This window comes from Pseudophryne corroboree, chromosome 3, assembly GCF_028390025.1.
Source record: "Pseudophryne corroboree isolate aPseCor3 chromosome 3, aPseCor3.hap2, whole genome shotgun sequence".
Lineage (NCBI taxonomy): Eukaryota > Metazoa > Chordata > Amphibia > Anura > Myobatrachidae > Pseudophryne > Pseudophryne corroboree.
This window is the reverse complement of record NC_086446.1, coordinates 624,820,409-624,847,842: the sequence shown is the minus strand read 5'-3', so window position 1 is coordinate 624,847,842 and position 27,434 is coordinate 624,820,409. Positions and strand designations below refer to the sequence as shown.

Here is a 27,434-nt window from a genome sequence, read left to right as displayed (position 1 = left end):
AAACACTCTGGCATGGAAGCTGCCAAATTTAATGGCCTCGTAGGCCGCCACCCTCTTCTCCAGCAATCGAGTGCATTGATGGATTGATACTCTCGCTGGTTTCAGAATTTGTTTGACCAAACTCTGAATTTCCAGAGCCTTCCCTTCTGGAAGAAAAACTCTCTGTAATTCCGTGTCCAGAATCATTCCCAAAAACGACAGCCGTTTCGTCGGATTCAACTGTGACTTCGGCAAGATTAGGAGCCAACCATGTTGCTGCAGAACTGTCTGGGAGATCGCAATGTTCTGCTCTAGCTTGTCTTTGAATCTCGCCTTTATCAGGAGATCGTCCAAGTAAGGGATAATTGTGACTCCTTGTTTTTGAAGGAGAACCATCATTTCTGCCATTACTTTGGTGAAAATCCTCGGAGCCGTGGACAGACCAAACGGCAACGTCTGAAATTGGTAATGACAATCCTGAATAGCAAACCTCAGGTAAGCCTGATGCGGAGGATATATGGGGACGTGTATGTAGGCATCCTTTATGTCGACCGACACCATGAAATCCCCTTCCTCCAGACTGGAGATCACTGCTCGGAGAGATTCCATCTTTAATTTGAATTTTCTTAGGTTAAGATTGAGGGACTTTAGGTTCAGAATTGGTCTGACCGAGCCGTCCGGTTTCGGGACCACAAACAGGCTTGAATAGAAACCTTCTCCCTGTTGTGACGGGGGAACTCTGATAATGACTTGATTTAGACACAACTTTTGTATTGCATCGCATACAACCTTCCTGTCCGAAAGAGAAGCCGGTAAGGCCAATGTGAAAAATCGGTGAGGGGGAACTGTCTTGAAACTCCAGTTTGTACCCCTGGGACACTATTTCTAAGACCCATGGGTCCAGGGCCGAACGAGCGCAGAATTGACTGAAGAGCTTAAGACGTGCCCCACCAGTGCAGACTTCCGCAAAGGAGCCCCAGCGTCATGCGGTGGATTTGGCAGAAGCCGGATTTATTTGGCCGAAAGGACTGCATTTGAAAGTGGTGAATTTTCTTTTGTTGTGGAGGAACATAAGGCAAAAATGATGACTTACCTGCGGTAGCCGTAGATACCAAATCAGTGAGAACCTCACCAAACAATACACTACCTTTATATGGGAGAGACTCCATAGCTTTCTTAGAGTCAGCATCAGCATTTTATTGATGAATCCACAATGCCCTCCTAGCTGAAATCGCCATGGCATTGGCTTTTGATCCCTAAATGCCTCGCCGCCTCCTTTAGGTAGGCCGCAGCGTCCTTGATATAACCCAGAGTTAACAGGATGCTATCCCTATCTAGGGTATCTATATCAGATGACAAGTTCTCTGCCCACTTTTCGATAGCATTACTCACCCACGCAGATGCGATGGTTGGTCTGAGCAGTGTACCTGTTGTGACGTAAATGTATTTTAACGTATTTTCCTGTCTACGATCCGCAGGATCCTTAAGGGCTGCCGTGTCAGGAGACGGTAAAGCCACCTTTTTAAGACAACCGTGAGAGAGCCTTGTCCACAACTGGGGATGAATCCCACTTTTCTCTATCCCCAGAGGGGAACGGATACGCCACCTGAATCCTTTTGGGAATCAGAAACTTTTTGTCAGGATTTTCCCACATTTTCTCAAAGAGGGTATTCAGTTCATGAGAGGGAGTAAACGTTACCTCAGGTTTCTTCCCTTGTACATACAGACCCTAATATCAGGAACAGCAGGGTCCTCGGATATATGCAACACGTCTTTTATTGCCACAATCATGTACTGAATGCTCTTTGCCAATTTTGGATCTAATCTGGTATCACTATAGTCGACACTGGAGTCAGTGTCCGTGTCGGTATCTGTGTCTGCTAACTGAGCAAACAAACGTTTATGTGACCCCGAGGGGTCTGGACCTGTGATAACACATCCTCCACAGACTTTTTCCATACCTGGTTCTGAGACTCAGATTTATCTAATCCCTTATTAATAAGAGCCACATTAGCATTCAAAGCATTCAACACATTTACCCAGTCGGGAGTCGGCGGTGCTGACAGGGTCAATCCCACAGCTGTTTCTGCCCCTCACAGTCTCCTCCTGGGAAGAGCACTCCGCCTCAGACATGCCGACACACCTGTACCGACACCCACAGACACACTGGGCCAAAAGGGGGACAGACCCACAGTAAAGCCTGTCAGAGAAACACAGAAAGAGTTTGCCATCTCACAACCCAGCGCCTGTCCCGGTTCTGAAACTTTACTATATAATGCCTCAGACCCTGCAGCGCTTTTTAACACTTAATTTTGCACCAAACTTGCTGTGTCCCCCCCCCCCCCCCCGTTTTTCACCCTGTTACTTGTATATAGCAGTGGTGAGGAAGGACCAGCGTCTCTACAGCTGAGGAGAGCTGTGAGGGCTAAGCCCCGCCCCCTGGACGGCGCGCTTCAGCCCGCTATTTTTTAAAAAATAACACCGCTGGCGGTGGTACGAATTTAGTGCCAAGGCACACCAATATGACTTTGCCAGCCTATACAGAGGATTTTTATGCTGCCCAGGGCGCCCCCCCCCCCCCCCCCCCCCCGCGCCCTGCACCCTACAGTGCCGCTGTGTGTGGGAGCATGGCGTGCAGCGCAATCGCTGTGCGGTACCTCAAAAGCCGTCACTGAAGTCTTCTTTTCTTCTTCTACTCACCTGTCTTCTGACTTCTGGCTCTGCAAGGGGGGTGACGGCGGGCTCTGGGAGTGAACCCATAGGCGTACCTAGTGTTCCAAACCCTCAGGAGCTAATGGTGTCGTGTAGCCAAGAAGCAGAGCCTTTAAACTCACTAGAAGTATGTCTGACTTCTCTCCCTTAAGTCCCACAATGCAGGGAGACTGTTGCCAGCAGTTCTCCCTGAAAATAACAAACCTAACATAAGTCTTTTCAGAGAAACTCAGTGGAGCTCCTCAGTGTGCATCCAGTCTGCCTGGGCACAGATTCTAAACTTGAGTCTGGAGGAGGGGCATAGAGGGAGGAGCCAGTTCACACCCCTTTCTTAAAGTGCCCATGTCTCCTGCGGATCCCGTCTATACCCCATGGTTCTTGAAGTGTCCCCAGCATCCTCTAGGACGTATGAGAAAAGAGTATTCTATAGAATGCTACATGAATTTTTAATGGATCTTCAATAAAAATATGTTCTTACTTATTAGTTTCTTATTTTTTCTTAAATTTCTTCCATCCTAGTGTGACCCATTCAACACTGGGTGCGATAAGCCTGCTGCACCCCCAGCCTAAGCCACTTCCCTCAAGAGTCGCAGTGTATGCTCAGTACTGCCTACTAGTGTGGTGGGGGATCAAGGGTTAGTTCAATGCACTGTGATGCATTATTGCGCACAAATAACATTACTAAAGCAATCTGCACTAATATTGCTATATTGCTATTCTAGCAGGCCCTAAATGAACATGGAATTTGTGACCACTGAAAGCAGGGGATTGCTATGCGATCCCAGCGGATGGGATGTCGGCGGTTACGATACAGACGCCAGCATCCAGATAGTCATGTTCCCGACAGGAGTGAGGTAAGTATTCTACCTCCCCTAACCCTCTATAACCGCAGCCTAACCCTATTCTTCTTAGTGCCTAACCCTAACCTCCCACTTAGTGCCTAACTCTAATCTCAAGTGCTAAATTAATTATGCATCATTGCAAATGGGGTCCCTAGTTTGTACCTACAGTGAAGGGTGGTGCAAGCACCTGATCTATGAGCTGACAGTCATGTGACTGATCAAGCCCACCCTTCAAATGCTTACTTCCTCATCACAAAAGGATGGAGGACACAGTAGCGTTTTTCATCAAGGCATGCACCATCAATAGTAAACACACCAAAGGATTCCCTCTGCACATGCGTAGACTGCAGCCATGTATGTTCACTGGACCTCTATCACAGATGCCTGGCATCATGCACCCCCCTTCCCCTATCAATGTTAAAAAAATCAATCTTTGACAATAAACCATCAGTGGCTGCAAACTACTGATGATCGATGACCATCTGCAGGACAAAGGGGGTTATTCAGAGTTATTAGCAAACCAAAAAAGTTAGCAATTGGGCAAAACCATGTTGCACATGTTACATCTCTCTGATGTAACATGTGCAGAGAGAAAGAGTAAAAATACAGCAGCCAGTATTTGAAATGTGGAAAAATCTCACACAGGGATATGGATAAACATGTATACTTTACTGAAATTGCTTGAAGTAGGCAAAGGACCAGTGTTTGCAGTAGACACAATTCTCCTGCCCATAGCTGGCACTGCACCACTACAGGAAGCAGGTGCCTGAGCTATGACTACAAGGCTCCTCTTCAGTGGACTGGGAGTCAAAAGGGGCAACCAGGTTATCAGCCTCTTTAAAAAGAGGAAAATATAGCAACAAACAGATGGCTAGAGTGGCATTAGTGGGTAAGACCTTCCCACACCAAATTATATATCTAACATTGGGCGCTAAGAGAGAGGTTTGAGGAACACATGTTTTCCCAACTGGTCTTTAATGCAACCCAAGTCAAAGAGGATGAATGGGTTTTAAAGTTATACAGATGTTCCTGCACTCTCTGACCCTGGAGTTGACATTGTTTTATGTTAAATTGTGGGAAATAAGATTCAAAGCGAACACACGGACAAAACGTTAAGGGAAAATAGATAATGCTACTGGTCACTTACCTTTTGTTCTGGATAAGGCAGATAAATGGGGTTAAATAGTCTTTACATTAAAGTTACTAGACTCCCCCAAATATCACCTACTCTAGGCCATTAGTAGAGCCACCCTCATCATTGGCTAGATATTTAATTTTATTACTAATATTAGAAGGGCACACTAGCTGGCCAGAGCCAGACTAATGGTTTAACCTCAAGGCCACTTGACATGACCAATCTGGTAGACGCAGACTACTCTGGTCTAGATTTCACAGATGATTTTAAGGCTCACTCCAAGACCCACAACTTGAGTCTTGAGTCTTTGAGTCCTGGCTCCCAACGCAAAGAAGTATTTATAGTAAGAGGTCCAGACAGAGTAAAAATGTGTTCTCGGATCTCAGAGAGGAGAAATTACTGAAAGGGCATGAGAATCTAGAGGTGATGTGTCCTCCACCTGAACCTCATCCGGAAAGAGAAAAAAATTGGATTTTAAATACCTACCGGTAAATCCTTTTCTCGTAGTCCATAAGGGATATTGGGGACACATTAGTACGATGGGTATAGACGAGGTCCAAAGGAGCCAGTGCACTTTAAATTTATTTCACTGGGTGTGCTGGTTCCTCCCCTCTATGCCCCCTCCTACAGGCAGTTATAGGTAAAACAGTGCCCGAAGAAGAAATTACACACTTGAGAGAAGGAACATAACAACAAGAAGTGTGGTGAGATTCATAAACCAGCACACCATAACATAACTGAACCAGCAACATCTGCCAACATGAACAGCAACAGCTGAACAGGTAACAGAGAACCTGCAGAAAGTCACCGCACAGAGGTAGGCACCCAATATCCCTTATGGACTACGATTAAAGGATTTACCAGTAGGTATTTAAAATCCTATTTACTCTAGCATCCATAAGGGATATTGGGGACACATTAGTGCGATGGGGATGTCCCAAAGCTTCCAGAACGTGCGGGAACGTGCGGAGACTGCTGCAGCACCGCCTGCCCAAACTGGGTATCCTCTTTGGCAAGGGTATCAAACTTGTAGAACTTCACAAAGGTGTTCTTCCCCGACCAGGTAGCGGCTCGGCATAGTTGCAAGGCAGGACAGGAAGAGCCCACAGATCTAGTAGAGTGTGCCTTTAGAGACTTAGGAACAGGTAAGGCTGCCTACACATAGGCCTGTTGGATAGCAAGTTGAATCCAATGAGCAATGGACTGCTTCGAAGCAGGGCAACCCTTCTGCGCATCATACAGCACGAACAAGGAATCCGTCTTTCTGATCCGAGCTGTATGCATGACATAGATCTTCAAGGCACGCACAGAATCCAATGCATCCGGAGGAGCAGAAGCGTCAGAACAGGACGGAATCACAATAGGTTGATTCAGATGAAACACGGAAACAACCTTCGGCAGGAATTGCTGTCTAGTCCGGAGCTGCGCTCTGTCCTCGTAAAAGAATAAATATGGACTTTTACACGATAAGGCCCCCAATTCTGAGACCTGTCTAGCAGAAGCCAGGACCAGTAACATCACCGTCTTCCACGTGAGGTACTTGTCTTCTACCGTCATCAGAGGTACAAACCAGGATGACTGTAGAACTCGTAATACCACATCCAAATCCCAAGGAGCTGCAGGCGGCATAAACGGAGGTTGGATGTGAAGCACCCCTTGCAAGAAGGTCTGAACTTCAGGCAGTATAGCCAACTTCTTTTGGAAGAAGATTGAAAGAGCCAAAATTTGAATCTTAATGGATCCCAGACATAAGCCTCGATCCACTCCAGCCTGCAGGAAACTAAGGAACCTTCCCAAGTGAAAATCAGCAGATGGATATGTGCGTTCCTCGCACCAGGAGATGTATCTCCGGCAGATATTATGATAGTGTTTTGACGTCACAGGTTTTCTGGTTTGCACCATAGTGGCAATGAACTTTTTGAAAAGTCCCTTGTGAGCTAGGATGTTCCGCTCAACTTCCATGCTGTCAAACGAAGCTGCCGTAAGTCCGGGTAGATCAACGGGCCTTGTTGAAGAAGATCCCGTCTGAGTGGTAGAGGCGAAGGGTCTTCAATGGACATGTCCAGAAGATCCGTGTGCCACGCTCTCCGGGGCCAATCCGGGACAAGCAGAATTGCTTGTATTCCTTGATGCCGGATCCTCTTGAGTACCTTTGGGATCAATGGAATCGGAGGAAATATGTAGACCAGCTGGTAAAGCCAAGGCGACGTCAGTGCATCCACTGCGCATGCCTGTGGGTCTCTGGTTCGCGAGCAATAGGACCAAAGTTTCTTGTTGAGGCGAGACGCCATCATGTCGATCTGGGGGCAACCCCACTGGTCGATGATTTGTTGAAACACTTGAGGATGTAGGCCCCACTCCCCTGGGTGGAGATCGTGGCGACTCAGGAAGTCCGCTTCCCAGTTCTCCACTCCCAGAGTGAAGATTGCGGACAGTGCCAGTGCATTTCTTTCCGCCCAGAGGAGTATTCTTGATACTTCTTGCATGCAGGCCCTGCTTTTTGTCCCTCCTTGTCGATTGATGTACGCCATAACCCTGTACATGGATTGCTTGATCCTGGAGCAGAAGGGATGGCTGAATCAGGGCACTGTAGATAACCCGAAGTTCCAGGATGTTGATCGGAACTAGGACCTCTTGGGCAGACCACCTGCCCTGGAACTGCACCCCTTGGGTGACAGCCCCCCATCCTCTCAGACTCGCATCCGTCGTAAGGAGAATCAAATCCTGAATTCCAAAGCGTCGACCTTCCTGGAGATTGGAAGACCGCAGCCACCACAGGAGTGAAATTCTGTCCCGGGGTGACAGTTGAATCATCCGGTCCATCTGAAGATGGGAACCGGACCACTTGTACAAGATGTCCAGTTGAAAGGGTCTGGCATGGAACCGTCCATACTGAATGGCCTCAAACGAGGCTACCATCTTTCCCAACAATCTTATGCAAAGATGAATGGAAACTCAAGTCGGTCGGAGAACCATGCGAAACATTTCCTGGAGAGTTCTCACTTTATCCTCTGGGAGGAACACTTTCTGCGCTACAGTATCCAGTAGCATTCCCAGAAACAGGAGCCACTGAGATGGCTCCAGGTGGGACTTCTGTAAATTGGGGATCCACCCGTGGTGTGACAGAAGGTGTATAGTGCGATCTACATGGAGCAGTAAGAGCTCCCTGGAGCTTGCTTTTATCAGGAGATCGTTCAGGTAAGGGACCACGTTGACCCCCCTGGGCCCTGAGCTGGAACATCATTTCCCCCATCACCTTCGTGAATACCCTCGGAGCTGTAGATAGGCCAAAGGGTAACGCCTGGAACTGGTAGTGATCGTTCAGCAGGGCGAACCTCAGATAGGCCTGATGAGGAGGCCAAATTGGGATATGGAGGTAAGCGTCCTTGATATCCAGGGACACAAGGAATTCCTGTTGTTCCAGGCCTGCGCTCACTGCTCGCAATGATTCCATCTTGAATTTGAAAACCTTTAGGTAAGGATTCAAGGACTTCAGATTCAAAATCAGTCTCACAGACCGGTTTTGGCACAATGAACAGACTAGAATAATAGCCTTGTCCTTGCTGTTGCAGGGGTACTGGAACAATGACTTGGGACTGGACCAACTTTGTGATGGCCTGTAGTAGCGTAACACGCATATTTTCCAAAGCTGGGAAGCTTGATTTGAAAAATCGGTGGGGAGGAGCACCGTCGAACTCCAGCTTGTAACCCTGAGAAATAAGGTCCCTTACCCAGGCGTCCTGGCAGGAACTTTCCAAATGTGGCTGAAGTGACGTAATCGGGCTCCCACCTCGAGATCCTCCCGGGGTGGGCAGGCACAGTCATGCTGATGTTTTTGCGGAAGCTGAACTGGCGCTCTGTTCTTGAGAGCCGGCAACGGCTGGTTTCTTAGGTTTACCCCTGGTGCCTCTAGCTGCATTTGATGCACCTCTGGCCCTAGATCGAAATCTGGTGGACCGAAAAGGACTGAGTAGACGGTCCCGGGTAGGTACGTCTAGCGGGCGGAGCCCCCGAGGGAAGAAACGCAGATTTCCCAGTAGTAGCTATGGAGATCCATGCATCCAATTCGCCTCCGAAGAGCCATTCACCTGTAAAGGGAAGAGATTCCACATTATGTTTGGAGTCAGCGTCTGCAATCCGCTGATGCAACCATATGGCTCTGCGTGCTGACACAGCCATAGCAGTGGTTTTAGCATTAATATTGCCAATCTCTTTTAGGGAGTCACAGAGGACTCTTGCCGTGTCCGGAATGTGTTTTAGTAAAGTCACCGGATTAACTAGGGTCATGTCACCCGAGAGACCCTCCTGAATTCGAGTAGCCTAGGTGTGAATTGCATGTGTCATCCAGCAACCTGCAATGACCGGTCTTTGAGATACCCCGGCAACAATGTAGATAGATTTCAGTGTGTCCTCAATTTTCCTATCCCCCGGGTCCTTTACCGTAAAGGAGCACAGAGCCGGGAGTACCGTCTTCTTAGAGAGGCGAGAGACCAAGACGTCTACAGCCGGAGATTCTTCCCAGAACTTTCTACCCTCAGGGGCAAAGGGGAATGTATGCAAAAACCGTTTTGACACCAGATATTTTTATCTGGATTCTTCCAGACTAGCTTAAATAAATCATCTAATTCTTTAGAATCAGGAAATGTGACAGTTTGTCTTGAGGGAGGAAAACGACTGCTGATTTGCAGCGTCCGATAGGGGGAGCTTTAGCACATCCCTTATAGCTAAAATGAGGGGTTCAATACCCTGTGTAGGAGTGGAATCCCCACCTATGGTATCCACATCATCCTGTATGTCATCATCATCAGTATCTGACAGAAGTGCAGGTTAAGCACGTTTATGTGGACCTGCAGTAGAGAGGGGGGGATGGGGAACATCAGCCCTGGCAGCTAGATCTGCTACTGCTTTTTGCAGTTTTGTGTTTTGTTGACATTTGCAGTGAGCTGAGATGACATATCAGACATCATAGTTTTGATAGCCCCCAGCCATGTGGCCTCGTGACTCTCCCTCTCATTGTCCTCAGCATTTTGTGAGGACTGACTACACTGCTCACATGATATGGAACCAGATGAAAGAGGGGAGAATCTGGCATTACATACACTGCATAACTTTTGTTTTACCATAATGAAAACACAACCCACATACAACACAGACTGATTACAATGCAAGCCTGACCTATTGCATGTGAGAGGAGATGCAGAGGAAGAGAGGACCCAGCACACCCAACGCTGCAGAGCCCCAGTGAGGCTGTCAGTGTTTGTACATAACAGTGAGAACTGCTTATACAATGTAATTCCCTCAGAGGAATAATATCCGTGCCCAATTAGCGGCTCTCCTCCTAATTAACACCCTGTACCAGTGATCATAAAATTAAGAAAAACTCTGGAGCTAGGAGAGTGTGCAACCTCTCCTGAGGGCACTTTTTTCTGAACTGCCTGTAGGAGGGGGCATAGAGGGCAGGAGCCAGCACATAAAGTGGAAGAAATTTAAAGTGCACTGGCTCCTTTGGACCCTGTCTATACCCATCATACTAATCTGTCCCCAATATCCCTTATGGATGCTAGAGAAACACAGACAAGTGTTTCTCTGTTCAGACCTATAACACTCTAACAGATGCACTGGCCTCATAGAGGCAGTTTACCACAGAAATGTGACTACTAAAGGTAATTTCCAATGACTTCAGTCTTCCCCAGATTCACTTCCAGTTCCAAATATATCCTTGCTCAAGTAGTTGCAGACATTTGCTAGACAAGGTCTTCTCTATAGCTTGGCAGCAGAGAAAGATAAAGATACTAGATACTGCTTCCAAAGGCACTGGATGAGTCTTTTTCCCCGTAAAAAAAACAGACATTCCATTGCTTTGGGACAGAAGTTTTTTTTGAGGAACAATCATTCCTCAAAAATGAAGGCTTTCAATTCCGTTTCAGTCTGTCCCAAACATGTTTTGCATTTCTACTGGGGAGACCACCTTTATCAGTGGACTATAAAGGTGTCTGGGTTCTCAATAATACCCTACACCTTCACACATTTAATGAAAAGCAAAGGTGTCTCACCTCATCCAGCACAATTCCACTGCATAATCTACTTTGATGACAAGCTATTTACAAATTCTGACCAGGAAATATTAAGTCACTCATATCTGACCAATTCTACTTCATCATAAACAAAGCCAAAATCTGTTCTGACTGAACAGAACCTTCTGGGCAACAGAACTGTGAAATCTTACCTGAACAGGATTGGAGGCACTTGTCTTATCTACCAAAGTCCTAGGAATTTAGGAATGGGTTAAGAAAAAGCTTTTCGTCAACAGAGTATATTTCAGGAGAACAGAATGAACTACCCAACTGTCTCTTACGTGAGCATCTACACTTAAGACCTCGAAGAAATTAATATTTTACCAAATAGTTCAGGCTTCTGGGATTTCAGAAATAGATCTATATGCAACCATGTCCAGTACACAGGATCCACTTTTGAGTCCAGAGTGTGGACACAGGTAGCATTCAAACTGATGCCCAGAACATAAGCTCTAGTATTCTTTTACCCCACTAGCTCCTCTCTTTCCAACACTTTACACAAAATCAAAACAGAGCAGGTGCCTGCTCTGCTATTGTCTATTCTCATTGGTCATCTAGAGTTAGGTTAACAATTATCGGCCAATTACACAAAGGGAACGAGATTCCTCCTCAGCTATCCAAGAAGTGCTTCCAGGGATCTCCAGACCTCCAGAACAACTTTCCACAATGCATGTGGTGTCGACACTGAGAGGCTACAGCAAGATTTGAGATGCTCCTCTTCTAATGTAGCCTTCATAAATGCCTTGCTAAGACCACACCCAAGAACCAGATATTTTCAATAATCAAAGAATTGAATGCATGGCATTCTAGGGCTCATATATCTGGATAAACGTCTCTCTTTCATCTGGCTTTGAAAACTCTTGCAAGAAGGCTTAGCATCATCTGCTATTAGGTTATATGGCTCAGTGCTTGTCTTGTTGGCGCTAAATGAAGATCTATAGATTGTAAGCTTGCGAGCAGGGCCTTCCTACCTCTGTCTGTCTGTTTTTACCCAGTTTTGTTCTATTACTGTTCTAATTGTAAAGCGCAACGGCATATGCTGCGCTATATAAGAAACTGTTAATAAATAAATAAAATAAATAAGCTTCCCATTGCTTGCTCACAGTAGTTGTCCTCTTTCTACTGTAGGAACAAGCTAAGCAAAATCTTTTTCACATTACACTGTACCAGCAGTAAACGAGAGGCTTGCTCATCACCTACCAGCTGCTGCTAGGTTTCAATCCTATTCCCTAGAACAAATGAAGGGGCTCATTTATCAATCAGTGATGAAACTCGATGCAAATAATTAATGGTGAACTAAACAGCTCCTAAATCAAAGTACACATTAGATACATTTTTTAACAATTTGCCTAATTCTGACAGATCGGAACGCCAAAAAGTTGAAATCGTCCAACGTACACCCACTATGTCGCTGATGATGCACGCTCCTGTGGGTCGTCAGCGACACTGACCATCAGACCTGCATGCAGCTCAATCTAGTGATATTGCTAGTGAGGATAATGCTGCAGAATGCAGAATGGCTCTGCCCCCCCACCGTCACTACCGGCATCGTCAAGTGTGTATGCAATTGCCAATGCCGTCTCTCCCGCCAGGTCCCGTCGCCCGTGATGTTGTGCTGGGTACACATCTTCTAATGTCTACCCAGCGTTACAGTCATGTATTTGAAAAATGACAGTCAAAACCTTAATGGCTGAGGCAACATTTATCATACACAATGAGTTTTATCATTCACACCAAGTTTTATCACTTGTTGATAAATGGGCCCCAAAGTTTGCAGATCATAGATTCATAAAAAAATAGTGTATAAAGATACTGCTTACACTGCTGCATTCAACAGAATGTAAATGTAATAAGTAGGATATTTCAGGTTCTCTGGAAAAGTGAGAAACAGTGGCCCCATACAAGCCTTACAGGAATATTGTTAATAGTGAAATGTGGAGTATTGCAAGTCTGATGATTAACTCTTGTCCCTTTAAACACATAGCTAGGTATGTTTACAGTTCACGTGTCACAGCTTTATAAAGATGTACTAGCATTGTTTGCAAAGTACAATACGACTTATACACAAATTATCAGGTGACTCAGGTCACCTAGTACTTCCACAAGCAGAAAAGATAGGTCACACTTCACGTGTATTCTGAACTGTGTGCTACAATAGGAATCAACATCTTGAATTAATAATAGTCTTGGAGTGAATAAAAAAACTGCATTTATTTTAAAATATAAAAGCACCTCCAATGGAAAATAATATCAGAACAATTAAGCTATTCCCATAGTTTACAACTATATAAAAGGTCTGTGTAAGAAGTAGCGCTAAATAAATTGACATACACATGAAGACTTTGTTTACCTCATACAAGCACAAAATGGCCGCCCTACAGTCACTATTATATTACACTGGGGGCCAACTACAATGGAGTAGGCCATTGTGTATCTTGAGCCAATATTCATGTGAACATGGTCTACCAATTTAGAACGGGATTATAATTTTGCAGCACAAATCTACAGTACCGCCTACAAGTCTAGTTTCATACTACTACATAACTGCAAACATAAAAAAGTATACTTTAAACACAATGTTCTTCTGTTATTGTAGAAGTAGAGTGCCATGTTTAAACCCTAGCCTAATGGTGGGTACATACTAGAACAATATTGGGACAATTTGCCATATTGGTATGATAAATCGTCTAGTTTGTACACATGCCTCCCAACATCCTCAATGTTGAAGTAGGGCGTGGCTTCTGGAAAAGGGGTGTGGCTTTGTGGAGATGCCGCTATCACCAGCAACACCACCAGAATTTGTCACTATGGGCAGGGCCGGAGCAAGGTTTCTTAGCACCCTAAGCAAAACTTCAGCCTACTGCCCCCCCCCCCCCCCCCCATACTTATTTTTCAGACAGGCACTGCCAACAGTGCCGAGGCTGTGTAGTGCAGTCATCCTGGAATGCTGTGTGCGTGTGTCTGGTACCTGCAGTCACTACTGGTTTCCTGCATGGGAAGACAATGGCATGCAGTCCATAGCCCCATTAATATTAATAGTTTCTAGAGTCGGCAGTGCCCCCACCAGACCAGGCTCCAGCCACAGGGGAGGATGCACTAGGTGTGACCAGTACAGTCACAATCACACTAACCTGAGTCCATATGGTTCTGCTCAGGGACTCTCTGCTGTTAGTGGGTCTCCTGTTGGTTGCCCATGCTTCCACAATGAGTTGCAGGGATGGATAAGCTGGTGAAGCTGTGACACAGGATCTGGGCACATGAAGGGGGAGAGGGACACAAGACCTTGGGGCATGAGCGGGGTGGTGGGAAAGGGAGGAAGGACACAGGACCTGGGGACATGAGGGGAAAGACAAGGGACATGCGGACATGAGGGCAGTGCCGAAACTAGACATTTTAGCGCTGTATGCAAGATAGGGCATCAGCCCCGCCCATTTATGCAAAACAGCTGCAGTGCGCACCTTAGGCGCAGGCAAAAAATAAAGGGGCGTGTCTTAGTGGGGAAGGGGTGTGGCCACACAATAATACCAATTCATATTACATATTATAGTAGTCACCATCATTCAAATTACGACGCACAGTAGCGCCACTACCGCAGGTAGAGCCCCTTTTAAACATTACGGCAGACAGCGTCCTCTTATTACACATTACGGCAGACAGCGTCCCCTTTTTACACATTACGGCAGACAGCATCCCCCTTTTTACACATTACGGCAGACAGCGTCCCCCTTTTTACACATTACAGCAGACAGCGTCCCCTTTTTACACATTACGGCAGACTGCGTCCCCTTTTTACACATTACGGCAGACTGCATCCCCTTTTTTACACATTACGGCAGACAGCGTCCCCCTTTTTACACATTACGGCAGACTGCGTCCCCTTTTTACACATTACGGCAGACTGCGTCCCCTTTTTTACACATTACGGCAGGACCTGGGCACCAGAGGGGGGAAGGGGGTGTCACAGGACATGGGGACATGAGGGGGGGAAGGGGCGTGACACTAGACATAAGGGGGAGAAGGGACACAGGAGCTGGGCACATGAGGGGGGAGGGGGTGCCACGGGACATGAGGGGGAGTCTGGACACATGACCTGGATACATGAGGGGGGTTGAGCATCACAGATCATGGGGACATGATGGGGTGGCGAGGGGGAGTCGGAACACAAGTTGTCACACAACCTGGGGACATGAGGGGGGGGGGGCCCAGGACCTGGGGAGAAGGGGGGCCACAGTATACGAACCACTGCGGCGGTCTTGCGCTGTACGAGGGGGGGGGAGGCTGGGCGGCGGGCGGGCGGCAGCAACGGTATCTTCCCTCACCTTTGCTCGGATTCGTTTCTTCTCCTCCGCCCGGCGGCGAGAACTCAGCAAACATGCGCCTCTCCAGGAGCTGACGTCGATGGGCGGGTACAGATGCTCTCCCCTCCTTTCTCTTTGGTGCCTGTGACTGAGGCTGTCAGCGCTGCGCTCCCTCTCCCTGGTGCTGATTTGTAGGCTGGGAGTCACTTGTGCCTGACTCCCTGAAGAGCTGTGTGGACTGTGGTCACATACACTGCTCCTGCCGCCAATAAAAAGCTGCTTTTTCAGAGATTTTTTTCTTCTAGGCACCCGTAGCAGGCCGCCCTCAGGTACCGCCGCCCATAGGCAGCTGCCTAAAGCTGCCTAGTGGAAGCGCCGGCCCTGACTATGGGGGCATAACCAGCGCTCTGTGAGTTGCTGGCCATGCCCCCATCCTCTAGGCCTCCAGTGAAGCTGTGCGTACAGCTTACAGAGCACCATGTTGAAGGGGAACACGTGCCGCCCAACTCCCTCCCCCACCGAGGGACACTGCGGCCCGAAAATCGGGACGGTTCGGGAGTATATATACGCACTAATGCATGCTCCCATGGGTTGCATGCGACATATTCCAGACGGAATATGCACAGCCAACCGTACAATATCGCATGTGGCACTATAAATATTGAAGAAGGGGACCCAAAAAGGTGGGATTTTGAATTTTGGATAAGGGATACTCAACCTGTAGTATTATTATTATTATTTTTCTTTATATAGAACCACCATACCACTTAAAAAATATCTAAGCATTGCTATACAGCCAATTGTAGTTCATCTTGTGATGTTTTCTGTACAGAAAGTTTTTTTTTTTTTTTTTTTGCACCACCTGAGCTATAGATCACAACAGTCTGTGTTTTTGCGGAAAAATACTGTGTAGCTGTACAGTATGTGCCTTTAATTGTCACTGTAGAGAATAAACCATGCACCACATACAACTGAACTATGATCTACACTACCATACGAGAAAGTAGAGGGTTTAGTTAATGATAGTCACTTTTATTACCATGTCACCTTTAAACCTTTGTTTTTTGAGATGGGAGACTGTAGCTGGCATGATTTACCTATGGTGGCTCAGTCAAGTTCTGGCACTTCTGCTCCTCTGGAGGCATTGGATGCTGTGCGAGCCTGGAAGATCTATGTCAATAGAACGGCTCGGGTCAAGAAGACGGATTCCTTGTTTTTTACTGTCCGTTACTGCCCTTTCACATACAACAGCTGTGAGCCGTGTTTAATGATGTGCGCATGCGCAGCAGTAGCAGCTAGAAAAAAAAACGTGTGTGAAAACCCATTCAGACACATTACGTTTGAAACTGGAACTACAGGACGCATTATGTGTAACTGGCACTACAGGGGGCATTACGTGTAACTGGCACTACAGGATGCATTACGTGTAACTGGCACTATACTGGGGGCATTACGTTTATCTGGCACTATACTGGGGGCATTACGTGTAAGGAGCACTGCTGTGGGTATTATGTGTAAGGCTGCCAATTGAGTGAGTAGCGGAGTGATAATATGGTATATATTTATAATTTGATTTCATAATATATAATTGCGAGGCTACGTCCTCTTTCATAGTAGTGTGTGCACCGAAGGCTCAGCATGCTAGTAGACCTGGAGCCGACTCTGGCTGCTTTCTGGGTACTTTGGGGTCTGTCCTGTAATTAGAGTATATACACTATGGCTGCAGTACCAGCCCACACCCCCTATGTACTGTATTGTATCTGCTGTTCCTAAAAAGTGAGTTGAGGTTTGTGTTCTTGTGCTACTGGGGATGTACTGGAGAAGCCAGTGCCTCCCCAGCAATTGACCTCACCGCACGTCACTGCCGAGACCTCCATTCACACTTATCCAAATTCCTGGGTTGTATGCGTTGACACTGATCCCGGGTCTGACCTGGAATTTGGTGTGTATTTAAAGGGTACCCTTTTTGTTTTGGCTCATAGTAATGCTAATGCTGCTTAATGTGCACATTTATCTCAGCAGATGACAGCTGCAGCGAGGGGAGCTACAGGTGTCACCTCTTACCCTGGTGACCTTCTCTATGGATTACTCAAAATCCCTTTTGTCCAGAATTTGCTGCAGACAGGATCCCAAAGTGAGCCAATCATGTGCTGGGGACGTGTCCTCCTGGCTGCAGCTGTTTGAGGGTCTGAGCTATTTGTGAGGCAGCTCTTCCATGGGGAGGCCGTGTTCATTGCTGCTTCACCCTCTTGTCAGTGTGTCGGAGGACGCAGATGGAGATGGCTGTGGAGCACTGCTAGAGGTGGCACAATACTAAGGAATATAGCAGAACTCTGGACCTGCAATATACAGTAGCACACTGCTACACTGCCCCCCTACATTGGGAACCTGACAAAGACCCATTTAAGATGTGACGTGTAAGCTGTCTGCAGCTTTACCTCCTCTGTCAGATGGGTAACAGCTAATGAACCTGGGTCTAAAAGCCCGGGTGGGATTCTTTCACACTACAGGCGACCCGGGTCACATCTGGATCAACCCTGGTACAGAGCAGGGTCGTGGACAAGGGACTTCGATGCAGGTCATTTCTGTTCACACACAGCAAAAACGCGGGTCAGTGCACGTTCACAGCTAAAACCCGGGTCAATGTGTGAAAGGGGTATTATTTCCACCACAGTGAAACCTCTTTCGCATTGTGCCAGGGTTCAAGTACTCCTATTGTCTGAAGCGCAGCTGTGCATGTTCCATGCTGGCGGATAGTATGATGGGTGTCACAGGTTAGTTTAGTGCATAAATCACTGCGGAACTTTACATACATTTTTTACTATTAGGACTTACATTGCAAGCATACATGATACTTATTTCTTGTGAGCTTCGAGCAGGATAATACAAGTCAGACTGATGAAAACAAATCCCTTGTTGCTATGGGTAACTATGCTAGGTATTAGGTATTGATTACCATGTACTTAAATCAGCCTTTGATCAAATGACAAGTTACATATGGGGCAGACTTTATGGCACTGTCTAAGGTGCATTGTGGTCCATACGTACTATAGAATGTTAAATGAAATCCTATTGTCCAGATAATCAAAGGAATTACTGTAGTGTGCTAAAAGGATTAGATGTTACAATCAAGACCACCTCAGGAACTCCAAGATAACAGAGCTCCTCCTTTATAACATCTGCTTAATACTAACATATACGGAAGAACAGACACATTTAGAGTAGTATATAGTATAACGTTACGCCAAACACACAAGCTGTTTTCATGTGGACTCAAGTGATATTTAGTGGCCAATTTACAAAATATTTGCAGAGAAAACAACAGGTTTTCGAGGGATACCCGCAAAATTAAGTATCCCCTGAATGTATCGTAGACAGACCGCTGCTGATATCTCCTCCACTGCTGACAGCAGCGGCAGCCTCCATTTCAAGGCAGCTGCAAAGCTGTCAGATTTACCAAGCTTTGCCCTGATCCAGTAAGTAGCCATTATTAGCCTATGGGCTCCGAATTCAGAACTTTTTCCGGAACTGACCCTCAGTGACCCATGCGACGACCCAGCCGGGGATCCAAACCAGGAAGCAGTGTGATAGTCAGGATCGGAAAACACATCTCCTGGCAAGAAAAGCTTAGTAAATTTGCGTGAAAAAAATAAATTTTTACTTTGCGAGTTTATGCAAAAAAACATTTATCACATCCACATTAATAATGCAGATTGTGATAAATATGCCCCTTACACTTTAGTCTTTCTCATACTTACTTCATAAGGAGAATTCTATCTCACCCCACCCAATAGGTTTTAAGGGAGTGGATTTTTTGGGGTTTTGTTTACTGGTTGTATTAACCGAAAACACAGCCAATCCCTATTCTGTCACCAAACATTAAGTGTTACCTGTTGTGTATAATGAAAACAAATGAATGGACAGGAGTATAGTTACAGTTTCTGAATAACACAAGGCCGTCCATTACTTGCCATACACAAATGTTTCCATTTTTCCCACCACACACATTTTTGTTTTTTTACCAACTGCCAGTATTACTGATTGCAGCATATAGAGTAATGGCAGTTATCACACTGTCAGCAAAAACATAGTACTATTATTAGTCAGGGGCGTAAAAAGTCACGGCAGGCCAAGGTAAAGGGGTGTGACTTAAAAAAGGGGTTGTGATGACACCAGATACTATAAAAATATTTAATCTCTGCTCACTCCACAGGGGGGCGCAATTGTAACACAGGGGTGGCACGGGGGACGGCACCCGCTTCCTACCTTACTTGATCTGTAAGCAGGTCCCTTCTTCCCGGTCAGCGCTATTGTCCCAGTGATATTTGGGAAGATGACACTGACCACTAGAGAGTAAAGACTCTGGCACAGTGCCAGAGTCTTTGCTTTTTATGTATGGGGCCATCTTCCCAAAGAGATCACCGGGAATATGGCACTGTTGCTGCCAGCCACAGCACAGGGTAGATGTTATACTGGGGAGGGCTAGTGGACCTGGGCCCCACCAGCAGCCAGGGCCCAGGTAATTTGTACCCGCTCTACCCCCTCTCGGCGCCACTGCTTAGTCACACAGATGTTGATAAAAACTATGCTGAGCACTTGAAGTTATTGAAGGAAATTTAGAATTTTTAGATGTAAGAATCACTTGTAGCATTAAGTACAATACACTATTAACACTAATCCACGCTGCAACTGCTATTTGTACATTTTGTGTCTCGTTCCTAAGTTTTAGTTTATAATAAGTATTTTTACCTTACCCACATAAAAAACAGGTCAAAACACAATGTTGTAATTATGCACAAGTACTTTAATGGCGCATATGATGCATGAGCCCGTTTTGTACAATTAACATACGCCTTTAACCTGGGGGAAAAAAGTGAGAAACTGGATAAACAGGTACTGATTTTGAATTTTGGATAAGGGATACTCAACCTGTATTGCTTTAGTAACAATTTGAAGTAAACCAATTGTCCCATCAATAATCCCATTCCATGTATATCACCTCTGAATGTTTATAGGCTTTAGTGCACCAGGAAATGCAACATATTTAAATAATGGCATTTCCTTGGCATTTTTGCTATGGGCAATTTCTGCACTTTATCACTTTCTAAGGCTTTAGTACCTCTCCCTCATAGTATTTAAAAAACAAGGGGGGGGGGAAATCTGAATTTAATTTGATTGTCTGAAGTACCATTCAATGAAATGAGTTTAGTAAAATATATGACTGTAGATAACAATAAATGACTCTTAAGTAACGTTGACATTAACTGTAGCTAAAATAAAAATCTAAATTTGCAATTTAGGGGGGTATTCAATTGAAGTCGGAAATTGCCGTCTTGTTGGAAAGATGGCAGTTTCCGACTCTGTTTTTCCTACAAGTCGGGAATTCTGACTTGTCGGAAAGCACGCGGATTACGAGTTGTCTGAAACGCGGCTAAATCCGACAGGTTTTGGCCCTGTTTCCGACAATATCAATTTGGGTTGACATTGTCGGGAGTGGCCAAATCCGCGCTCATTGAATACTGTCGGATCCTTTATTGAATATACCCCTTAATAATGCATTGTGATATTTACAGTAAGTAATACAATAAAAAGAAGTTAAACATTTTACAAAGCAGATATTAATAATACAGATATGAGAAAAATGACAGGGAATTATTTATGTGAGGGGTGGACACACTTTGGCTGCTAGCCATCATATCACTACACCCAAATGTATGTGTTCAATGGAATGTTGAAATGCATGCAATGTCTCCTGTAGTATACACTCCAACATCAACATTCCCTACTGTAATCGTATTGTCACTTTGCACTGGAATGGCATGGACAACGTTATAGACAAACCTTAATACACTACAATGGAAGGCATGTCCCAAACCAGTGCAACAAAAGACTTATCAGCGTAGAGCAATGATTGCATTATGTTACTCACAGTGTTTCTTTCCGTCAATAATCTTCATTGTAATGTACAGCGGTGAGACCTCAGTGAGAAACGAACCCTTTCCACTAAACAACACAGGGTGATCAAAGATGTGACCTGCACCACTGCATTTCAGGACTGCCCTGTCTGAAACAACTTAGGAACAAGGTCACATTTTTTTTTGTCTGCATGTAAATTGCGAAATGCCCGGTGAACTTCGCTTTCTGCACAAGGTATTTACCATGTAACCACAAAGCCATGCTCCCGGGCTCCTTATTGGCTGTTCATCAGCCCGACCCACCGTGTTGTCAGTGGGTGTGTCCCCTCCTTCGCTCATTCCATTGGCTGAGCAGAGCTGGCATTTAACTCCGCATTCATTTTAAGCAAGTCTACTGATTGTATCGTCACCGCTGCAACTCTTCATACACAAGGGAGGGACTAGGGAGGCATGGCTGCCCAACCTCCGTCTTCATGGCATACACCAAATGGGTCCTTCCTGCACCCAGGAGCTGATAGGACACTTCCACTGGGCAGCAGAACGATATTGCTGCAGGTCGAATTCTAAATGGAACGTGGTGAATCAGCGCTGCATTCTAGACCTGTCGCTCTAAACTCCGGTCCTCAAGCACCCAGAGCAGGTCATGTTTTCTGGATTTCTTTTATAATGCACCAGTATGTTGATTTATTTGGCTGGGTCAGTAATTATCCCACCTGCTTCCAAACAGGAATCCTGAAAACATGACCTGCTGGGCATCTGGAGTTAAAAGCCACTGCTCCAGAACGTAAGGAGTAGATCAGTGGCCGGGATCGTGGAAGGATCTGCAGCTCACTTTTTAATGGCGTCTGCCTCAATAGGGAATTAAGAGAGCACTCGAGAAGCCTCTCTCCTTTACCTCTGCAGGGAAATAACTGGGGAGACAGCTGCATGGTATACCCGCTAAGTATGCATCCACTTTGGAGGTCTTTCCAAGAACCTAACTACCCAGATCACCTCACATACATAGTAATACATAGGTAATGTGTGTGCAAGTGCAAAGGAACACCATTTCCTAATCAGGGGCAATAACATGACGCGATACCTTGGTCACCCTGATCAGAGTGGTGTGCAATGGCTATTTCGCGAAAGCCATACAGTCTGCTGTCAAACACCATATTGAACAGTTGCTGATCGATATAGAAGATTACTGATTGGTGTAGGGCTGCCTGGGAGCACTGCAGAGGCTATGCAGCGGACAAGCTCTACTAGAGCACAGCTGTCACACACTGCATAGAATAATGTGACATTGTTATGACTTGGAAGAATCAGACCAGTGAGATGCTGGGGAACAGGGCTCCTGAATAAACTGGGGGTTGGGGGGACACTGGAACAATGAACACACGGGAGCCACTTACGGGGTCTGCTCCTCCTGCCCGAGTCTAGCCTCCTCCTGATCCTGCTCTTCTTGGCCGGGGAGCCATGATGCAGGGAGTCCGCGAGTGCTCGGTGGTGCACTGGTCCGTGATCGCCCAGGCCCCGGCTGCACTCCCCGTTGCTGAGTAGATGGGCACCCGGTGGATGGAATCCATTCTGGAAGTGCGAAGCAGAGGCCGCCTCGGGCTGCGCATGATCCCCCATCACTGCAAGGAGAAGCTCGAGGAGGGGGCGTCCCTCGTATCCGCCGACAACTGCCTCCCTCCTCCCGCAGGGCTGCGTCTATTGCTCGGCGGCAGCGGCGCTAATGGCTGGCTGGGGGTCTCCTGCACGGTGACAGCAGCAGCGAGGTCATGTCCCCTAACTCCAGTACCTACCCGAGCCCGAGAATGTGATCGGTGCAGCCGCACTCCGTGACGTCACGCTACGCCCACTGCCTGGCAGGGGGAGGCAAGAGCGGGACTCTGATTCTGCCAGCCAGGGACTGTAGGGTGATGGCACCCACTATAATAATAATAACAACCATTTAACGACTTTCTGTCTACTGACAATCCATGTTGTGTTCCTAGAATGGTAGGAAAGTGTGTGAAGGAATTTCTTCCATATAGCATCAAAGATCCCTACCCTGGCATTCAACATGGGATGCAGTTAATATACCGTCTGTCAGGATCCCGGCGTTCAGGATACCGTCGCCGGAATCCTGACAGCTGGTAACATGGTGTCGGTCACAATCCTAAACGCAGCCCTGTATTCCCACTCGGGTGGTGGGTCCACACCACCACCAGAGTGGGAATATAACCGCTCGCCTCCGGTCCCAAATTGTGGCGTGTGCTGGGATTCTGGATGGCGGGATGCCGCTGTCAGTACAGTGACAGCCGGCATCCTGTCTGCCGGTCTCCCTATATATTCATACACCATAGTAAACTCTATATTTAACAACGGTCAGGGGTGTAGTAATGGACATTATAAGGGATGGGGGCCTGCTAGGCTGCTACAGTCAGTAAGGGGTGGGGCACTCATAGGGGTACAGGGGAAACCCCCGGTGGGCCCTATTGCCTGGGCCCCCACCCCCTCCTCTAGAGATTAGGTTCCAGATTGTGAACATTATGCATACTGTTTGTTACATTATACTGCAAAGTTCTATGGTGTATTTATCATGCATGCATTAGCAGTATTTACTATATATATTTCTCTGACGTCCTAGTGGATGCTGGGAACTCCGTAAGGACCATGGGGAATAGACGGGCTCCGCAGGAGACTGGGCACTCTAAGAAAGATTTAGGACTACCTGGTGTGCACTGGCTCCTCCCCCTATGACCCTCCTCCAAGCCTCTGTTAGATTTCTGTGCCCGGCCGAGCTGGATGCACACTAGGGGCTCTCCTGAGCTCCTAGAAAGAAAGTATACTTTAGGTTTTTTATTTTCAGTGAGACCTGCTGGCAACAGGCTCACTGCATCGAGGGACTAAGGGGAGAAGAAGCGAACCTACCTAAGTGGTGGTAGCTTGGGCTTCTTAGGCTACTGGACACCATTAGCTCCAGAGGGATCGAACACAGGACCCGACCTCGTCGTCCGTTCCCGGAGCCGCGCCGCCGTCCCCCTTACAGAGCCAGAAGCAAGAAGGTGGTCCAGAAAATCGGCGGCTGAAGACGTCTGTCTTCTCCAAGGTAGCGCACAGCACTGCAGCTGTGCGCCATTGCTCCTCATGCACACCACACACTGCGGTCACTGATGGGTGCAGGGCGCTGGGGGGGGGGGGGCGCCCTGAGCAGCAATACTAACACCTTGGCTGGCAAACTGGCACCATATATAGCCCCAGGGGCTATATAGGTGCTTTTTAACCCCTGCCAGAACTTTTACATTAGCTGGAGAAAGCCCGCCGAAAAAGGGGCGGAGCCATCTCCCTCAGCACACTGGCGCCATTTTTCCCTCACAGCTTCGCTGGAAGGAAGCTCCCTGGGTCTCCCCTGCAGTCCTGCACTACAGAAAAGGGTAAAAAAGAGAGGGGGGGCACAAATTAGGCGCAGTATAACTATATTTATGCAGCTATAAAGGGAAAACACACTTCTATAGGTGATATCCCTGTGATATATAGCGCTCTGGTGTGTGCTAGCATACTTTCCCTCTGTCTCCCCAAAGGGCTTTGTGGGGTCCTGTCCTCTGTAAGAGCATTCCCTGTGTGTCTGCTGTGTGTCGGTACTGCTGTGTCGACATGTATGAGGAGGAAAATGATGTGGAGGCGGAGCAAATGCCTGTGAATGTGATGTGCAGCTGGGTGATGGGGTCAGCCTTGCGCTATCTAAATTAATTAGGCTCCAAGTTTCAGACACACAAAGTACATCCAACACTTTGAAAAAACTGACATATAGGAACAAAAAACAAATGGTCTGAAACTAGCGCTGTACAGAGGGTGAATCTGACACTCTGGATATAACTTGTACCACCAATGCAACAGAGGAGTGTATATGATCCTTCTCAGGAGAAACTAAGAGACACCGTGTTCTTTACTTCATTGGAAAGGAACTTACATTTAATTCCTTTCCCGTGTGCACGTAAAGGTATCTTTAAACACTATCCTCTCTTCTCTGGTGGGAGATATTGCTGTGCAGTATGGAAAGATAAGACGCTTACATGAAATTTCTGTCCCGCATACACGAAACAGGTTCTTTTAAAATCCTTCGATCCCCATAAAACTGAAGTCCTCCACGATCTTCACAAACAGATTTATTCCACAGTTCACATAAAACATAGACAGAAAGAAACAGGGATAGACAATCTTCCGGTGCACCTGGGAAGCAAGCAGGATGGAAAACGGACTGGCACCTCCGCAGTGGCGGAACAAGCAAGCGGTGGGCCCAGGTGCAACAAAATGCTTTGGGCCCCCCCCCCTCATCCCATCCAAGTCCACCCCATGGGCAGTGCGCGCCGTAGGCGCGCGCAAAAATACATAGTGGCGTGGCTTCGTGGGGAAGGGGTGTGTCCACAAAATAATACCAATTCATAAAACGGTGCACAGTAGTCTCCATTCTTCAAATTACGCCGCACAGTAGCACCACTACACCAGGTAGAGACCCTTTTACTCCTTACAGCGAACAGATTCCCCTTTTTACACATAACGGCAGACAGTGTGCACTTTTTACACATAACGGCAGACAGCGTGCCCTCGTTACACATAGCGGCAGACAGCATACACTTTTTACACAATGGCAGACAGCGTGCCCTCGTTACACATAGCGGCAGACAGCGTGCCCTCGTTACACATAGCGGCAGACAGCGTGCACTTTTTACACATTACGGCAGACAGCGTCCCCATTTTACACATTACGGCAGACAGCGTCCCCATTTTACACATTACGGCAGACACCATACACTTTTACACATAACGGCAGATAGCGTGCCCTTTTTACACATTACGGCAGGCAGATTCTACCTTTTTACACATAGCGGCAGGCAGATTCCCCATTTTTATACATAGCGGCAGGCAGATTCCCCATTTTTATACATTACGGCAGGCAGATTCCCCATTTTTACACATTGCGGCAGGCAGATTCCCCATTTTTACATTGCGGCAGGCAGATTCCCATTTTTACACATTGCGGCAGGCAGATTCCCCATTTTTACATTGCGGCAGGCAGATTCCCCATTTTTTACATTGCGGCAGGCAGATTCCCCATTTTTATACATAGCGGCAGGCAGTCCCCCCTTTTTACACATTGCGGCAGGCAGTCCCAACAAATAAAAAAAGAAAGAGACGAAAGAAAGAAAGAAAGAAAGAAAGAAGAATTATACTTACCCTCTCTGTTGGCTCAGGCTCCTCGGTGCAGCTTCCCGGGCAGTAGAGAAGAAGGAGGAGGGAGGTGAAGGAGGGAGCCGCAGCAGCGCTGTGTTACTGGTGGAGGCGCTGCTGCTGCTGCCCCTCTGCTTCCCTATAGGCTGTTCTCAGAGACAGCCTATAGTGAAGCAGAGGAGCAGCAGCAGCAGCGCCTCCACCAGTAACAAAGCGCTGCTGCGGCTCTCTCCTTCACTGAGAGACTGTGACCTGTTTGTATATGAGGGAGGGAGGGACGGACCCTCCTCCCTCCTTCGTGTGCGGGTGGCCAGAATCGTTCCTTATGACGGGCGGGTCACGGGAGCGCTGGTGTGCGGCTGCGGCATGACATACAATGAGTCATTGTGACTCATTCATGTAATGCCGGCCGGCGGCTGTGGGCCCTTGAGTGCGGCGGGGCCCCAGTGCAATGCACTGCCTGCCCCGCCAGTAGTTCCGCCCCTGCACCTCCGTCCCGTCTTCTTGACAAAGGTGAAAGTATTCACAGAAAAGCGTTAAAGCCTTTTGGTACAGGAGGACTGTCTTTTTACCGGAGAGACATTTGGGAGACACCGCTAGGACTGTATCCAGCTTTTGCACCACGATCCTGTAACTGCAGCCGGGACGGAGGTGCCAGTCCGTTTTCCATGCACACGGGAAAGGAATTAAATGCACACGGGAAAGGAATTAAATGTAAGTTCCTTTCCAATGAAGTAAAGAACACGGTGTCTCTTAGTTTCTCCTGAGAAGGATCATATACACTCCTCTGTTGCATTGGTGGTACAAGTTATATCCAGAGTGTCAGATTCACCCTCTGTACAGCGCTAGTTTCAGACCATTTGTTTTTTGTTCCTATATGTGAATGTGATGTCACCCCCTGCGGGGTCGACACCTGTGTGGCTGGACTTATGGAAGGAATTGCGTGAAAGTGTCAACTCCTTACACAAAAGGTTTGACGACATAGGACAGCCGGCTACACAGCTTGTGCCTGTTCCAGCGTCTCAAATGTCATCAGGGGCTTTAAAACGCCCGCTAACTCAGGTGACAGATACAGACGTCGACACGGATACCGACTCCAGTATCGACGATGATGAGACAAGTGTACCCTCCAATAGGTCCACCCGTTACATGATTGAGGCAATGAAAAATGTTTTACGCATTTCTGATAATACCCCAGGTACCACAAAAAAGGGTATTATGTTTGGTGAGAAAAAACTACCAGTAGTTTTTCCTGCATCTGAGGAATTAAATGAGGTGTG

General features: G+C 47.0%; 1 protein-coding gene across 3 annotated transcripts in view; it reads right to left on the bottom strand.

Annotated features, from left to right (window-relative positions):
• Nucleotides 1–22,815, bottom strand: part of PANK1 (pantothenate kinase 1) — an 89,227-nt gene extending 66,412 nt beyond the window's left edge. Inside the window, exon 1 of one of the 3 annotated variants that reach the window (XM_063961683.1) lies at nt 22,350–22,815. In XM_063961683.1, the coding sequence (XP_063817753.1) occupies nt 22,350–22,572 (223 nt within the window). In that variant the 5' untranslated portion in view covers nt 22,573–22,815. Of the gene's footprint in view, nt 1–20,969; nt 21,210–22,349 lie in introns of those variants that run through there. The other 2 variants (XM_063961685.1, XM_063961684.1) reach the window with 2 other exon arrangements.
• Nucleotides 22,816–27,434: the final 4,619 nt, after the last annotated feature.